This window comes from Cibotium barometz, chromosome 59, assembly GCF_041138505.1.
Source record: "Cibotium barometz isolate CiBa-2024 chromosome 59, ASM4113850v1, whole genome shotgun sequence".
Taxonomy (NCBI): Eukaryota; Viridiplantae; Streptophyta; class Polypodiopsida; order Cyatheales; family Cibotiaceae; genus Cibotium; species Cibotium barometz.
Genome location: NC_141104.1, coordinates 7,084,428 through 7,102,955, shown reverse-complemented (window position 1 = coordinate 7,102,955; position 18,528 = coordinate 7,084,428). Strand labels below are relative to the sequence as shown.

The following is an 18,528-nucleotide window of genomic DNA, read 5'->3' as shown; positions in this document are numbered from 1 at the left end:
AGAGGGCAGCCAAGAAAAGCTCCCTTGGTGACCATCCCTAGCCATGGTTACCCAAATCTTAGTGAATAAGTTTAGTTTGGTGAAGGATTCCATACATGGCAAACAAAAGCCATGTATCTACTCGTGCAAAAGGAACTTTGGGGGTTAGTAAATGGAGATGAGCTCAAGGAAGGAAGTGATGTTGAGGTCAAAGCATGGATAAATAAAGATAGAAAAGCCATGGCCATTATTGGTTTAAGCCTTGGGGATAATATCATTCATCACATAAGCAACAAAGAGCATGCCAAAGTGTTTGGAGCTAGGGTAAAAAATTCAAAAATAAATCTGAAAATTCAGTTCTATGGGCTTGATATGGAGTTCAAAGACTCATTTGTGGAGCATATAGGTAAGATGAAGAGTATTATGATGCAACTTGAATAAGAAAGATGCAATAATGGTCTTAATCAAAAGCATGCCTCAAGAGTTTTTTCATTAGTAACAACTCTTACTAATCTTCAAATCTTACTCTTAAAGGTGTTTAATCCTCCTTGTTTGAAGAGGATAAGAAACTAAAAGGTACACAACAAAGCTCAACAAACAATAGAGGGGAGATTGCTTTCTTTAACAAATCCAATGTCAAATGTAACCATTATGGAAGAATGGGACATGTAATGGGCCCAAGCTTGTATATGATGCATGTGGCAAGGTAGGTCACCTTGAGAAGAATTGTTGGTTAAAGGAAAAGCAACAATCCAATGTAATGGTGGAAGAAACTCTTGCTGATGCAAAAGATAGATATGATGATGTCTATGATTATGTTCTATGTCTATGATCATATTATGTCTCATGTCATGTTAATGTAATCACCTCTAGCCACCGATGATGTAGGCTAAGTGAATGTATATTTGTCCCCATCAATGGGGGTAAAGAATGTCATGTGATAGCGTGTAAGATGCTAGACTATACAACTACCTTTAAGGCTATTTTTTTGGGATGCTAAGATGCTAGACTATACAACTACCTTTAAAGCTATTTTTTTTGGGATGCTAGAGCTCACTAATTCACTAGCGTGTAAGATGCTAGACTATACAACTACCTTTAAAGCTATTTTTTTGGGATCCTAAAGCTCACTAATTCCCATAGTTGTCTTTCCAAAAAGTTGTTGAATGTAAGTGTAGTTCTAAAGCAAGCCATCACTACCAACTTTATGTGAGTTATTTCACATGGGTAAGTGAGATTGCTACTAGTTAACTTTCTCTCCAAGCATATGGAACGAGGGAATTTATGCAGGTGGTGGCACTTTGAATATGCTTAATAGATATTTATACCTAGTCTCATGACTTGAGGAATAGGAAACTTATCAACACTATGTGGTGCATATACTTTTTATTTTCTTTTTTAGCATTGATGAGTTTTTTGTAAGCACACCAAAGGAGGATCCCATACCCCTTCTTGTGATTGGCCTTAAATCATGATATTTCAATATTTATTCAAGGATTGCAAACACTAATTATTTCCTCTTGGGTTTTAGCCCAAAGTTTGCATCAGTGCCTCTCAAAAGAGAGGTACAAGGCCGAAATCAACCCTAACCCTTGTGGCATGTATTTCATACCCTCTCTTACATAAAGAAAGACTAATTACTAGTAATAAGATGAGAAATGAGGGATCCTAATTTAAATGGCTCTCAATAAGAAGTGAAAAAGGAAAATAATTATGAATTTGGAGAAAGGGATTACTTTATGGCTACATATTATTGGCAAAAAAGGGACAAAAGAAAGTGATGTAATTTGATATGGAGGATTATGAGGCTGAGAGGTTGCAAAGAATATGAACCAAACATATAAGGGAATTTAGAGTGGTTGTAAAGTGTTTACAAAAGGGGAAAGGCTGGGTAGTGGGGCCAGAGGGAAAATAATTATGAAGTAGGAGAAAGGGATTACTTTATGGTATAAATTTTTGGCAAAAAAGGACAAAAGAAAGTGATGTAATTTGATACGTAGGATTATGAGGATGAGAGGGTGCAAAGAATATGAACCAAACATATAAGGGAATTTTGAGTTGTAAAGTGTTTCCAAAAGGGAAACGGTTGGGTAGTGGGGTTGATGAAAGGCCACCAAAGTAACACCTTGATATACCACCAAAGTAACACCTTGATATACCTATTCTAGTCCTTTTATTTCTTCAATCAACATTATTGGGAGATGTTTGTTCGGTATTTTAAGAGATTGTTTTCCTCCTAGTAGAATCAATTATGTTTTGTTTAGCATCTACTCCTCTTTGTTTTTGTCTAAGACACAAACAAAGGTATTTCGAATGCATGGACAAGGAAAGGAATGGTCCAACTAGGTTGTTCTCAACTATGACATCCATGGCAAATGGCTATGTGGTTGCTTGAAAGTTATTGGAGGAAGACCTTGCCTTGCGAGCAGAGGCAAACATAGTGACACCTCAAGCAATAAAAATAAAAATCTTAATTTGGTATTTCCCTTCTCTCCCTTTTTTTGCTTTCCACATTCCCTTGAGTTTCCTTTCTTGCCTCAACCTCCTCCCTCCCCCTCCCTAATCGCCACCCTCCCCCCCTCAATTCTCTCTCACTCTCTCAATTTGTGTGATCATTTTAGTATTTCATATTTAGAAGAATCAATTCATTTTTCAAGCTTTTTAATGCTAGTCCTCATGCATATAAACAAAGTGAGTTAAGCCTATGTTAAATTCTTTGCTTGTTTATGTAGCATCATATTCATCTTTTTACATTTTTTTTTGGCCATCAAGTAATACCATTTGTTAAAATGCCTGTCAATATGGTGTGAGAGACTGTCAAATTATTGGGGCTTGTAGATATAGATGATGTGCATGAAACATTAGCCTGCAAATAATTTTTACAAGCCTGTCAATATGGTGTGAGAGACTGTCAAATTATTGGGGCTTGTAGATATAGATGATGTGCATGAAACATTAGCCTGCAAATAATTTTTACGAGCCTGCAGAGAGCTCATTCCCTCTCTCTCTCTCTCTCTCTCTCTCTCTCTCCACTTAGCAAGTCAGAGATGTTTTATTTCTCTATCCCTCCCTCCCTCTCTATCTCTCAACAATATAGTGGAGGTGGAGGGTGCAAGAAGTGGATGATGACTACATGCAAGGGGGGATGAAGGGGTTTAGTTGAGGTTGGGGGGGGGGGGGGGGGGTTGTAAAAGGTCCTAGGGTGACCCTTTTCTAATTAAAAGCAACAATATATGAAACATAAAGTAGAGTGATTATGATGGTATAATGAAATGAAAAGCTTAATTCATTAATTTAAAAGAAATATTCGTAGTATTTTTTATAGTAATAATAGAGCTTAATGAAGAAGTAAAGCTGTTGCTTCAAAAATATCTTTTAGTATAATCATAGCGTAAGTAGCTTTTAGTATCAAAATACCTCCAATAGCTTTTAGTATAATCATATATAGCCCTCCCTCCCTCCCTCCCTCTCTCTCTCTCTCTCTCTCTCTCTCTCTCACACACACACACACACACACACACAACACGCACGTAGCTCTCTTTCTCTCTCTCTCTCTCTCTCTCTCTCTCTCTCTCTCTCTCTCTCAGCCCCATGACTTCATGCTTCTCTTATTAGTTTTTCTCCGTAAAGATTTAGACCACAAATTTTTAAAAATAAAGATGGTTGCAGGTTTTGTAATGTGATTCTTGGTTGTCATTTATGAGGAGAAAAGGAACGAATTTTAGAGTGGTATGATGAATTAAATGGTTTAATCTATTGAAAAATAGGGAGTAGTCTTGGTGGAGACTAAGGTAAACGCTTTAAAAAAACAACAACATAGTTAAAATAGCAGAATCTTTCCAAAATAGCATCAATAAATATCGATGAAATTTCCCTAACTCTCTCTCTCTCTCTCTCTCTCTCTCTCTCTCTCTCTCTAACAATAAGAAGCATCTTTTCCTCTCTCCCCCGCATTTTCTCCCTCTATAATTATGTAAAATTGTAAGGAATTTTCTCTTTTTCTTTTTGCAAAGAACTATCTGTTGCATTCCATGTCTTAGACAACAAGAATCATCCCTTTCTCTCCCCCCGCCCCCAGTTTTCTCCCTGCACGTCTGCTGTAACTAACATAAAACTGTAAGAAATTTTCTCTTATTCTTTTTGCAAAGAACGAGTACTGAAGGATTCACTATTCAGGGGCGGGGTTTGGACTCAAACTCTCTACTTGAAAGCCAATGGGATACAGCAACTCGCCCCACTTCACACACCCTTGTATAGTTTTGTCTTGAAATGAGAGCTTTTCCCTCATTTTTTTTGTTGACGAGTACAAAACACACACACACACACACACACACACACACACACACACACAATTTTACCCCTTTGTGGAGTGAGGGGGAGCAGGGTGCTTGCCTATCAAATTTGATATGGGAAGGGGAAGTATTGACCATTTATATGTAACTTATGACATTTTTGCAAGTTTTTTATGTCCAAAATACCCGAAAACGTTAAAAGCACCTGTCAAAATTCAATCCCGAGGGGGAGAGGTGGGTGAGAATCGAACTAGGTTCGAGAGGGAAAGGGTGCCACCTTATCCACCCGAGTTGTCCTCTCTACTCAACTTGGAGTCTCAAACTTTGCCCTTGCCCCTTTTGTGCTCTTTCCTAGAGCTTCCCTCAAGACTATCTCCCTGAATAATAAATAGTTAATAAGATACAATTGTGTGAATATAATTAATTGTGTGATATTATATCCAAGGTATAATATCACATATATGATAATATGATAAGAGAGGTTAATTTATTTGCGCGGGAAGGGCGGCACGTACTGGGCCGGCCAGCAGCGGAGGAGCGACAAAAGTCTCGAGAAAAGCCCGTTGCCGTACATACCATCAAGTTGGTTGTGCTATTCCCCCGCTCCTTCTGCGCATTTGACATGTTCCTCTCATCGCCATATCCACCCTCACTTTTGCCGCACGGCGCTAACAGAGGTAGCTTCCTTTCTCACCCGTGGTCCTTCCCACGCGTTCAAGAGGACCAGAACCTGCTAAGCATCAGCAATTCGCTGCAAACAGCTAACTTCAATATAAGCAGAGAACGCAGCATTGGCCATTCTAGGGTTTCCGCAGAGAATCCCCCCCGCACCATGTTCTTAAGCTTCCCTGCACCATCATCATCGCAGCATCTACCTTGTTCTGTGAACCATTCTCCCATTCTCTGACTCACCCCTAACGCTTGCCCTATTCCTATCCCTCACTCTTCCATCGATTCCCCAGGCTGACTATCTCCATAAGTTTTTTTAACGTCCTTCGCGGCCACTTTCCTGTTTTCTTCTCTCTTCATCGCTGCCCTTTGCAGACGGTTTCCGGCAAAACGAACTTTCCAGCATCCTCCTCCGGCATCTGCTTGATGACTTCCAATCGCATTGTCGACAGAGACGAGCAATCCAGGCTACTGTGGCCGACGGAAAACGAGCCCGGGCATGAAAAGATCAGATCCGGCAGGAACAGCAAAACTGGCAAGAAGTCCGTTTCAGGCCACGCCTCGTGCGTTCGGGAGGATTTCTCAACCGCTTCTTCTTCTTCAACAGAACCATGCATGGCCGCAGAAACGTCCGTCTCCTGCACCACATTCAACATCCTGGCTCCTATCTACAAGCGCATTGGCAACGAGGCAAGAGCTCATTAACTGTTTTCTTCTGCTACAATTTTTCTCGCTGCCTGAATAACTTCAGTGGTAATTTGCCAAAATTTTAGTTTTAAAATCCTGTTAACTGTTCACAATGGACCTGCAACGATTCAAATTCTTCATTTGCAATCCTTAAGTCGTTACTTTAAAGTCAGTATTTAAAAATGTGATTATCTTTGGTAGTGGATTTTAGCCTGAGTGGTCTCTTCTTAAGCATGTCCACGATTGAACCCTGACACACTTAAATATAATTAATCTTTTGAAAAAAAATGTGAAGTTCTTTGATTTGCTAAGCTGCATCATAACCATGCTGCTTTATATACATCTACATTTTTTTAATGGGCACATCTACTTTAGCTTTTTTCTGAGGAATAATTAATAAAATAAATAAATATATGTATGTGTGTGTATGAGACACACACACACATATATATACATATACATATACGGATACATAAACACACACACACACAGTCTACTAAAGACCCAATGGGCCTATGAGACCAAAGTGATACAATAATGTCCATGGCATATCTCATCATGGACAGTTTTGTATCACCCCAGTGAGATAGCTTTGTTTTGTATCAGCTTATACATTTTATGTTTTTAGATAGATAGATAGATGGATGGATAGATGAGCTAGATGGATAGAGATAGATAATATAGATAATATAGATATATAGATAGATAGACAGATAGATATGAGAGAGAGAGAGAGATTAAATGTCTTCAAAAGACCATAAGGTCTATGATACATAAGGGATTACAAAGGTTATGTGTTACAAAAAATTGGTAAACAGATGAAAAAGACAAAATAATGCTGCCTAGCTAAAGCCCCAAGGCTTTGGGCCTTGGGGCATGTGTACATCATGTAGCTGGTGTGTCCATGCCATCAGCATCTACACTATGAGGTGAGACACATCCACTACTATGGGGGGGGGGGGAGGGTTGTGTAACACGTGGAAGCTCTGGGGGTCTTCTTTCAGCCCTAAACACCATTGGAAACAATTTGATGCAAAACGCAGACATGAAGAGAGAGTAGAGAGAGAGAGATATGCTGGAAATTCAGTATATTAATATGGTACAAAAAGATACCTAATCTACAGCCCTAGGCTGCCTTCATACAAAAGGTGAACATCACCAAAATCTGGTCCTAAAGCTGGACCCTAAGGATCTAACTCCTAAAGAGTTGAATGATCTAACACAATGAGCACCTTGGCCTTTTATAGTCTCTTGGACTTCTTGGAGTGCTGGCCGACCAGCAGTCGGCCAGCCTACTGGACACAATAATCATAAAATCGATAAATACAGATGCGCCTGCAGCCGCCTCAGCCGACAGCTCCTGGATCCTTATCTGGCTCAGCTGACAGCTCTGTCATGCAGCCGACAGTGCATCCTAGTCCTTCTCCAAGTCCACACTAGCTAATCTGCACTCCGTGCTCCGTAATCCTGGTTCTCATACTCTTTATCTGGCTGCCTCTTCTGGACCAACATCTGAGAATGTCCATGGCATCTTTCATGCACATGACATTTTGATACCGCTTAAGTATGTCCCAGATCAGGAGCTGTTGTGTCGAGGGTCTGCACCTGGGTGGGCGTGGACGTTGGGCCCGTCGGATTCGGCATGCTCTCTCAATGGTGACCCCTTGCTGATGGGTGTTCTAGGTAAGGTGTTGGTGGGTCTGCCTGAGCTGGGGCTCCTCCTGCTCATGGGTACGATGTCTGGTCATCTTGGGGGTTGTCTAGGCAAAAAACTGTGTGAGGACTCTCTGTGATGTGTCCTGTCCTGGTCTCTGTGCCCTGAATAGTCTATCTTTGTGGCGACGCATCTCAGCAGAAATACGCCTAGGCAACGCTGATCCTCGTAATCCATCACCTTGGAGAGTGGGTCAAATCCCTCCCTGAATAGGCAATGGTATCAGCCCCAAATCTCACAGTATATTGGGCATCTGCAGATATTGTGCTTCTTTGTCTCTACCTCCCCAGTGGTACACATTTGACAAATCCTCTGCTCCTCTTGTATGCCCTCATATCTCCCTGTCTCTATCCTTAGCGAGTGTGATGAGACTCGGATCTGGCCAATCGCCATTCTCATGGCATGTGACATGTGTCTTTATAGGTAGTGTGGCCGCTGTATGAATCCATCTGGTGTGAGCTTTAGGAAATGCTCACGGTAGAACCGAGATTTGGTGGGCAGCTCTAGGGCCTAGGCATGTAATACGGATGTCTAATTGAGTGAGGTCGATGAGGCGGTTGATCTCCTAGTGCCAAGAGGGGGGCGTCAAGGCTATATTGGAAAGGTGGTAGACCATCAATGCTTAGGGAGTGTGAGGTGAACCATCTCTTGGCGCAAGCATACCATGAACAACTGCTTCTTGTGTCTCCAGTCGCATGGAGGACTCTAGGGCTAATCTGGGAGGCGGTGTCTACCTAGTGCATATACCCGGTGTAAGTATATCACTATCTGGAAAAGGTCATCCGCTGCCGAGGGGGCAGCTCCAAACTCTACTCTGATGATCTCATGGGGTACCAATGCTTTGCTTCGGATCATCCTGTACAACATCAAGATGTGTATCCTTTCTAAATTTTGCTAGTCTTTTTGCCCTAAATTTGGTCCCCAAAAAGCTATCCCATAAGATACTACGGGAGTGACCAAGGTATCAACAAAAAGAGCTAACCACCAAATGTAAACCGATTTCTCTTTGCTGCTGCCCTAGATGTGTTGAAAATCAGGATTTCGGTTTTTCCCTGGTTTACCTTGAGGTCATGCTCCTCACAAAAACCCCCCAAAGCATCCAAATGCCTCTGCAGTCCCTCCTTTGAATCTGAAATTAGGACAATGTCATCCGCATAGAGGAGGATGGGTACTATTGTATCAGCCAGTGTAGATCCAGCCCCTCCCAATCTGTCAGTGAGCTTCTCAATCTCATCAACATACGTCATGAGAGTCCAAAGAGAGTGGATGATAGTGGGCATCCTTGTTTCACCCCAATAGTATTCCTGATCTCGTCAAACATACCTCCGGGTGCGCATACTCTCTCCGTCACCGACTCATATAGTGTTAGTACTCCCCATATCATATCCGCTGGGATCTCAAGCTCTTGGAATCTCCTGAAAAGACGAGTTGTCTCAGGACACTATCAAAAGCTTTGTGGAAATCCACAAAGCAGCAGTACACCTGTCTTCCCTTATGCTTGGCTTCCTCAATAATGGCCCTCAAAGTGAAGATGTGATCTGTATTGGTAGCCCAAGAGGGGGGTTGAAAAGCTCAGCGAGGAAGAGTGCAAGGGTATCACATGCATGTATGATGTGTTCAGCTTGGAGATCCTCATGGTCCCTGGCCTTCCCACTCTTAAGCTTATGTATGGCCATTGTGACATTGGCCATCGTGAAGAGCGAAGTTCTGACTGGCCGGGGGATCTGTGACATATCAAAGGTGGGCTGATCTGGGGGCATCATAGAGCCCTTGGGCATACCCGTGCCATGTGATTGGGTCGGTGATGGGGGTGGGGGGCCTCCTCTCCTCTAGCATCCGCCATGCCTTGGAGCTGTCTGCACTGAAGAAACACCTGTAAAACTACGACTCCCTCTTGGCCAAGAATCCCCGCTTCTTGCACCCTTCTTGCACCTGGTAAATAGATCTCCATTGTGCTTGTCATGCTGTGATGATGCCCCTTGCTTGGTTTTGGTGAAGCTGCACACAGTAGGCTTTGCACTCCTGATCATACCAGCTGTTTTGGGGTATGGATCCAATAGAGGCTCGGTTTTGCTGACGGGTGGTGCAGAGGTAGGTGGCTTGAGCTGACTCATGTAGGATAGCTGAGAGCTGGGTGGTGGCATTGGCAAGGGGGGTGGTATGTATGTCAATGGCGGAGAGGCGACGCCATATGTGGTCCTTGTAGATGTTGTCGAGATCATGGTGGAAGTGCACCTTCGTGTAGGGTGGGATATGGCACCGAATGTGGGAGATTTGAGATGGTGTAGGCAAGGGGAGGGGGTATGATGAAATCCTGTATGTAAGGGGTAAAGGCCAGAGAGCCCATCAGGGAGTCCCTTCCTCCTCCATGTGGAAAGCATGTGAATCCTCCAGATTCTGGCCATCTAGACATGCCGTTATATATAATCAAGTTATGTGTGGCGCCCGTGTCTAATAATGCTCTCCCTGTTGCTGTGAGTCCTGTATCCTTTGAGGTCCTGCTGGTGCCCATCTTTGTAGTGTCAACCTCATACATGATGGCTAAATCATGGTCAAAGTCATATGGCTGAGACTGGAGGCTCTGTGTCGTTGCATTGAAGTCACCTACAAGGAGAATGTCTCTTTGTGTGGAGAACTCCGTGATGTCATTGAAAAGTGGCATGAATGGGGAGGAGTTCCGTGAAAAGAATCTCAATGTATCTGGTGGGAAGTAGCACACAGCAATGTACAAGCTTCGCCTCTTGGGAAAGCTACATGAACCTCGCTTCCTTGTCCTTCATCATTGTGATCATAGGGCTGAGATAGTCTCTGAATTGTCCCCCCCGGTTTCTCCTTGATAAGCTGACTTCCACGTTTATCCAGTGACCACTGGAAGACCTCTTTGTGGACTCTGATGAGTCTCGGTATAGAAAACCAGCTTTGTATCAGCTTGCGAGAGAGAGAGAGAGAGAGAGAGAGAGAGAGAGAGAGAGAGAGAGAGAGAGAGAGAGAGAGATTACATTAGAAGTGATTGTAGCAGTGTATACATTCTATGTTTTTCCTGTTGCAAGCAGTTGTGCACTAGCAGTAAAGTAGGTCAGCTGCACATTACCCTTTTGCTTTTATTTATTTGCAGCTTATCACTATGCTACCTACTTCTCTCTCATCCTGCTTGAGTATGCCATGTGTGCAGGATTGCCGTGAGAGCCAATTTCGTGAGGCTTGGCTTAGTCGAAACCACAGAATCTTAGACATGCTGCTGGTCAGCGGATCATCTATAATCTGCTTGCAGGTGGGTTTTTAAAAAGCTTGTATAAGGCTTTGTTCCTGTTGAGAATGGGATTGGTGCCAAAATTTTGGAATGACAGTTTTGCTAGTTTTCCTGGTTTGGGAACAGGAATTTTGGCTTGGAAATGAGGAGTTGGTGCACCTTTATGAGGAGAATCTGAGTCGTGTAGGCTACCACATATACAAGCTAGCCAGGACTAGTAATAGAGGAGATGGTAAGCTTATCCTGGTTATCTTCCAAAAGTTTAGGTATTTTTAAACCTTATCTTCCGTCCTGCCTGTGACCTTCCCTACGATTTTTCTTCTCATGTTTTGCCTCTGTGCAGGCCTTCTTACTGCCATCAAAAGTGACCGATTGAGAGTTCTAAACTACAGAGAGTTGCTGTTTTACGATTGTGGAGATAGAGTAGCCCAATTTTTCCATCTTCGCTTCAAATTACCTTTTTACAAGAGAAATCAAATCGCCGAGCAGGAGTTGTTACTCGTGAACACACACCTACTGTTTCCGCACAATTCCAGTTGTTGCCTCATCCGACTACGGCAGGTATCTTTTTTGTGGGAACTGCTAACTTATAACAAGTCCTTAATTCATTATTATTTTTGATATAGTGAATTTTCTATGTTAGTAAACAGGTTTACAAGATCATTGAGTGTTTGGAACATTTCAAGGTGGAGCATGGTCTGTCTTCAGTTCCTGTTATCCTCTGTGGGTTAGTATGGCTTAACCTCCCTAGATATTGTGATGATTGGGTTTGTGCGCCATTTTTTTAAAGTTTATGTTCATCATGTGTTTTTCAGTGACTGGAATGGAAGCAAGCGTGGTCATGTGTTCAAGTTTCTGCGTTCTCAAGGCTTTGTATCATCCTATGACAGTGCGCACAGCTATAACGATAGTGATGCTCATAGGGTAAAAACCCATTATCTAATCGGGCATTAAAGGTTTGTGTTTATCTCCAGATTGCATTTACCAGTGTTAAATGATGTGACCTGCTTGTGCAGTGGGTTAGTCATCGTAACCACCGTGGAAATATCTGCGGAGTTGATTTTATATGGCTGCGCAATCCAAGCAAGCACCAAAAGTCTCTCTCAGTAAGCTGGAGAGAGGCGGTACTTGGCATAATTAAGGTTAAATATCCTGCACTAAAAATTTTAGATCCATCTTTCACCACCTGTCTTCAAAGTTTCAAAGTTTGAAGTTGAAATGTACAAACTTTCTGAAGGCTATTGAGTCGTTGCAGGCTAAATTGTGTGAGGCCGGACATACGGGGAAGGATGCCTTTTGCTTTTTCCAACCTAAAGAAAACGGTGACATGTTAACTCTTTGTGAGTTTCAAAGAAGGTTGCAACAGGTATGGCACATAATATTTGTTGTTTAGAGGGAAATTAATATGTTGTGATCAATATTGTATTCAACGTAAGTAGGATCATTCACGAATTGCAGCACCAAACTGATGTGATACGATATATGAAGCTTCGATGGTTGATTGGGAGGCTGAGGCTGTATTAAAATAGAATTTAGGTGGCTGATTGGGAGTCTGTATTAAAATAGAATTTAGGTGGCTGATTGGGAGTAAGGTGAATAATTGGGGTGTGACAGTGTGACGTGGTTTTTGAGATGGCCCTCTAACTGGACCATGTGAATACCCATTTGGGCCCCACAACCTGAGTATAGGGTGTCCAAGAGTGAAGTCCACCAACCCCATCCCATGTATATACGGTTATGGGAATAACAGTCCAATCAAACATATAGCCTATTTGGCAGTTTGCCAAGTCTAAGCAAGTTGTCTCTACACCATCCGGCTTCCGAGGTGTGTATGTGTGCCCAGGGTTTTTAATCATGGCTATGGTAGTGACCAATCTTACATACATGAGCTAGCCAATGCTTGGATAGTACAATATGAGGGGGAGCATTGATGTCCGACAGCATGTTGGTTTGATCTGTGGCACTGGCGAGATATGTTTCTTTTGTTGACCTTTGGGGCTTTGAGCATTGTGCCTATTATCTTGGACATTTAGAGACAGCTAGCTTGCTGGAGCGTGCTTGTGTGGTTGGACTGTGTGCCCTTGTGTCTCCTTGTCATTTGGTGCTCTGGCTGTACTTACTTGTCATCTAGACGGCTGTGGACGAGCAACTGATACATTGCAGCTTTACCTGTGTGTTCAGCATAAACATGTGGGCACACTCCTTTGATATTGTGAGTTCGGACAAGCAACTATGATATATGGTTGCTTTGCATATGTTCTAATGCAAGTGTGTGACTAGTGTCCCAGTATGCCTATGGAGTCTGTCACTGTCTTTGTAACACATCTGCTTAATTTTGCAGAGATCATTGAGCTCCACAAGGAAAATGCAATGGAAACTTTTGTCAAGGTGCATGCACTATGGGGAGGTGCCGGTAGGGAACAGATGGCTTGCTGTGTATCATCCGTGACAGTATCGTGATCTGAGGACGCTCTATGCGCTGTCAATCTGCCGGGGATAAATATGGTGCACAGAAGGGAGCTGCATACATAGTGCCAGGGTGACTAGGGTGTCAAAAAGCCAACCCTTTGTCCTTGGCTCCTGAAAATGCGCCTGGAAACACTGCCTCTCCAATAAGGCTAGAGCTGCATATCCTCTAGTGAGTCTATCCTCTGCTGCCTGTCTCATAGAGAAGCGTGTGGACTAGTGAAGGTAGCTCTGAGATAAACATGAGTGCACCACCTCAACCCTGTTACCCATGTACGGCCTGCAAATGGGTAGGAGGTGGGGAATACCATAACCTTGGTTTTCCCAAGGTTGACTGAGAGCCTCCTTTATGTGCAAAAATCCTGTAAAGTATCATGTGCTTCTGTAGCCTCTCCTCAAAATCTGCAATGAGTACAATATCATCAGCATATAAAAGGATGGAAACAAGAATACCTCCTAGAAAAGCTCCTTTGTCTCCGGTTCTGTCAATGAAGTCTGGAGATCTCATCTATGTAAAGTCCAAAGACGGTCGGAGATGGTGGGCATCCTTGTTTCACTCCGATGGTGCTAGAGACCTACTCAGATAGTCGTCCCGGGCATCTCACCCTGCCAATAACTGACTCATATAAGGCAATGATAGCCTAGATCATGTCAGACAGGACCCCGAGATGTTGTAAATGCTGTAGGAGAAGGGCTCGAGGCACTGTATCAAAAGCTTTGCGAAGTCCACAAAGTAGCAGTATAGTCAGTGGCCATCTGCCTTGGCCTGCTTGATGATAGCCCAAAGCGTGAATATGTGATCCAGTGTGGAGGTGGTCCTCCTGAATACTGCCTGCCCCGGTGCCCTGTATCCCTTGCTCTCTGCGAGTGTGCTAAGCTCAGACTCAAGTATAGAAGCATAGAGCTTTGCCAAGGTATGGACAATCATGATGGTTATGTAGTTATTAGGATCCATGGGGTCTCCTGCCTTGTGGATAGGTGCAATAATGTGTCATGACCAGGTGGGGGGAAAGCCCTCTGAGAGGGCCGTATTAAACATATGGGCTAGGAGAGGTGCTCAGCCATTAGCCCCTCGTGATCCTGTGATTGGCCATTCAAGAGAGAGAGAGAGAGAGAGAGAGAGAGAGAGAGAGAGAGAGAGTACTGACTTTAGTGATTTTTTGGTGCATTTCCAGCTTGGGTTAACCGAAAAATGCTCAGAAGGCTTAACCAGAGAAGAGATTGAGGATTTAATGCTGACTTCATATGTGGATGCAAGTGGACTTATTAGGTGCACAGCTGAGTTAGAGGCAAGTGTTATGATTTGCTCTCTGGTCTATATATTGATTGCACTATGGAAGGAGGCTAAGTGTTATGCTTCATTTTGTTTATGCTTAGGATTTTTTTCCCTTATGGATTGCCTTTTAGCAGGGTGTTCTTCCTCTGGAGGCAGGTATCTCAGATGAGAGCAAGTGTTTATCTAGTAGCTTTTCGAAGTTTAAAGAGGATATAAGACTCACAAGGCCATTATGGGATGCTTCCAATGCCATCCCGTTGAGCATGGCAAGTGATTTTCTGGGCAAACACACTTCGGACAATGCGGTTGGCTTTGCTATACAGAAAGCTTTTCTGTTTCCTCGAGAGGTTGAACAAGGATTATGGCCTGAAGACTATTCCTTATCAGACCATGCACCATTGACAGCTGTTTTTAAACCACTTAGGGTATGTGACCAGTAGTCTACTCGATTTGCGGTGTTCTATGGATGCTGTCTACATCAGACTTTACAGTGTTGCTCATGGCGAAAACCTTGTGCTGCTGCACAAATAGAAGCCTGTGGCTTCATCATTGAATTGGGCAGCATGAAGATATCTAAATTGGACCCCTTCAAATTGTACTATAGAACTGTAGTTGTTGACTACAAAAGGGCTGCTTACCAGTAGAATACACCTCCAGGTAGGAGTTCACCCTCGGCATTGATCTTTACTATGGAAGCTCCCTAAATTAAAGAGCAAAAGATTAAAGTTATCATATGAAGCCCCCAGTCTCAATCAATACTACGTGGCACGTCTAAGAATAGCCACAAAGCTTTTTTTAACCTTGAAGTATTTAATATAAGCATACAAAGCTTTTTTTAACCTTGAAGTAATTAATATAAGCATAGAATTCACGGTATATTCTAGAAAGCAAAATTGTAATTCTAGGAAGCAGCATTGTAACAAATAGTTATGGTGCCCTTCTCACATTTATGAAGAGCGACTAGAACGAGCGGTATCTAGGTACTTGTATCAAAGCATTGTAATAAAATATTTGCAAAAGCGATTTATTCGTTTTAGGCTTCTGGTTCATAGAAATAGATGGATGAGACGGAACCTAGATAATAGATAAGATGAATGATTTGGACTAGCCACTATCTGCAAGCCACGAGAAGAGATTTTTCCTTACTAGATAAGTAGCGTTAATCGCTAGATAAGTAGTACAATCTAGACGGAGTATTGAAAGACTAGATAAGTTGCGCTAATTGCTAAAGACTAGAGCAGGTTACTCCAAATGATCTGCACCTTACAAGATGGTTAAGCCACCCACCACTTGCAACGCTAGATAAGTATGCGAGCATTGTGGGGTCAAGTTTACCGATTCTCGGGTTCGAAGATACTGAATGGGATACATCAAACTAGCCTGTCCAGTAATTGTGTTCTATCATAGTTTCTTGGATAACTGACGTGTTCTCTTGGGAGGGGTGAAAGTGTCCATGTAGTCACAAGATGTCTTGCTTCACAGCCAATGAATAAAAGATGTCACTGAAGTTATTATATTTGGTAAGCAAGGTGACAAATAACAGGCTTACAATTGAAGGGGCTGAAGAGGAGTTCCATGGATTGCATGTGTATTTATCTGTGTAGTCTCTGTAGTATACACGAAGAATTCATGTTTGAAATATGTTGGCTAGAATTTTAACCATGGTACATTAAAAGTTTTATGTATTGGATAACGGTCGGACCAATATATTCCTTGGTATTTGCGTTACACAAGTGAAATGAAGTTGTATATAGTCTGAATTATCAGCATGAATTCTATTTATCAACTAAAGATAGGACGTGATAAAATTGGAAGATTTGTATGGCCCATGCACTATGACAACCTTTCCAAATGTTTTTGACATCTTATGTGAATATGTAGTTCTGGGAGAGTTGGTTGAAATTTTAAAAAAATTGCCGAAGAGCATGAATTCGTTTGGAAAAAGCTCACCTCATCGATACTTTCCAAGCTTAATCAAGCTTCATCGATTGCCGAACCAATATCGGGTGTGAGGCCTTGATCCACCTCCCTCGGGTCCTCGACCACTTGGCATGTGTGGTCCTCGACCACTTGGCATGTGTGGTTGTCGCTCCCCCCGGTCCATGACCACTTTGCATGCATGGGTTGCCTCCACTTGGGGCCCAAAATTCCACTCCCCCCCGGTCCGTGACCACTTTGCATGCATGGGTTGCCTCCACTTGGGGCCCAAAATTCGGAGTCCAAGGGGGTAACTCATAGCATAAGAACTTGCATTGACACAATTTCAAAAAAAAAACATAGATAGCTTTGATTCCATTCATTCTTCATCATAAGAGAATACAATCAAGTAGAAAATTCAAGCCAATGATGCAAGTATGCTATATTTTTTACAACATATGCTCATGCAAGGTTCTTACAAGAACTTTCAAACTCATAAATGCTGGAAAAGGAAAGTACCAAACTCATCCGGCCCACCCGCTTTTGTAGGCCAATACATTGGCCACCACGCTTACCTTATTCTTGTTTTACTCCACGAAACTTAGACTATAGGGTTGACCTAGTCAAGGAACCCAACACCTGGGGTCGCTTCGCATGAAGGCCTTCACTAGCGAGCTCGATGCAATCCCCATGCCGCTTCCCTTGACCTCACCCAAATCAAACCAAAGGATCCAAGTTAGGGTTGGTCAGACTCTAGACTTGCTTCTTTCCATGACAAGTGCGAACTTCCTCGCTACCCTTGTCAATCTCGTTATCGACTCTGGTTTCAATCCTTTTTATTAGTCTTAATATATATTCTTTGAGATAACAATTGTGCAACGACATTATTGCAATATTTTTGAAACGATCGTAACCTTTTCAATATTCTTCCAATGAAAAAGAGATTCTCATAGTGCTTTGGCATATTCATTTTTATTTCTCTTAACTCACCCACTTAGCTATTCCACTTTAAAAGAAAAGCCTCTATGATAGACAAACTTTCTTGACATCATAACTTATAGTTTATCTCTAATAAGAAATAACAAGACCTAAGTTTAAGAGAAGGCAAATCCTTCTAATTCTTAAGCTGAGCACTATTAGGGGATATAATAATAATTTTTGTTTTGAGACTCAAAAATAGATAATATTATATATTTTCTAAATTTAATGGATAATGGTACAAAAAATATCAGACGAATTTTTTTACTAGGTGATGAGCTAGAAAAATTCTTAAGGAGAGCATTATAGAAGTTTCAGGTTACAATGCTTGTTTGATCTGTGGCCAGAGTTATGCCATTGGAAGCTGCCTTGGCATAGAGAAAGACTTCTCTTGTGGAAAAAGGACGGAGCGAAATGTTACCCGCCGCCAAGTTAGGCAATAATCGAGGTGACATGATTCGAACCTATGGCCCTATGTACCCAAAACCGATGCTCTACCAGACCGCGCTACACCTCGTGGGCCATCCCCAGTAATGGTTGTGGGTATAGATGGTCATTGGGATACATCTTGATTTCGAGCTTGGCAAGATGCATTAGGAATTTATCAGGGAAAAATAATAAATTACTATTGAAATTTAGAAAATAATTAATCTTGGGGATTTTTGTGAAGGGAGAAATTTTGGCCTAGTGTAGGTGGCCATTCGAGCATCTAGGTGTGCACAGATTGTAACCTTAAATGTATCTTTTATGGATTACAGTATTATGAGAAATGGAGTGGTGTGGAAAATCTATGTCATAATCAATTTCTTGGCAATGCTAGGTTGCTTGTGGAATTCTCTCCATGGAGATTTTTCCCTTTTCTTATAATTTCTCAATTATTAAGTATCTAAAGTATCTCTTTAAATGTCTCTTTTATGGTCCTTATTGGTAGGAAGATTACAGATTAATCTAGGTCTTCTCTTACCCGAAATAGTAGGGTATTTATTGTTTTATGATGTTGAATTTGTGAGATATTATTGTCAGATTAATCTAGGTCTTCCCTTCCCCGAAATAGTAGGGTATTTATTGTTTTATGATATTGAATTTGTGAGATATTATCGTCAATTAGGGTTAGTGTTTTAGATTCTTCTTTAAATAGGGAAGGGTGTTTTAGATTCTTCTTTAAATAGGGAAGGGTGTTTTTCAATTAATTGAATTGGGATTGAGCAAAGCCAATTTTATCCTTGTATAGGACATAACACAAGCTATGGTTTCCCTATGATTGTATTATGAGAAAAGTAGGGAATTCATGAGAATCAAG

The 18,528-nt window shown here is 42.0% G+C and overlaps 1 protein-coding gene across 1 annotated transcript; it reads left to right on the top strand.

Annotated features, from left to right (window-relative positions):
• The first annotated feature begins 4,764 nt into the window (after positions 1-4,764).
• LOC147605435 (putative calcium-binding protein At1g02270) lies at positions 4,765-15,059 on the top strand. The gene is made up of 10 exons (XM_086793417.1): positions 4,765-5,630; positions 10,514-10,612; positions 10,718-10,823; positions 10,935-11,152; positions 11,242-11,318; positions 11,407-11,515; positions 11,608-11,733; positions 11,847-11,957; positions 14,233-14,346; positions 14,468-15,059. Exons 1-10 carry the CDS (start codon positions 5,367-5,369, stop codon positions 14,771-14,773), a joined length of 1,530 nt encoding a protein of 509 aa, XP_086649543.1. The 5' UTR covers positions 4,765-5,366; the 3' UTR covers positions 14,774-15,059.
• The last annotated feature ends 3,469 nt before the right edge of the window (positions 15,060-18,528 follow it).

What these genes read in the sequence shown, in the direction of transcription:
- LOC147605435 (XM_086793417.1), top strand. Translation starts at nt 5,367, where the DNA reads ATGACTTCCAATCGCATTGTCGACAGAGACGAGCAATCCAGGCTACTG. An exon ending in TTCAAAGAAGGTTGCAACAG is followed by an intron (nt 11,958 to 14,232) that starts GTATGGCACATA and finishes GTGCATTTCCAG; the next exon opens with CTTGGGTTAACCGAAAAATG. An exon ending in GGTGCACAGCTGAGTTAGAG is followed by an intron (nt 14,347 to 14,467) that starts GCAAGTGTTATG and finishes GCCTTTTAGCAG; the next exon opens with GGTGTTCTTCCTCTGGAGGC.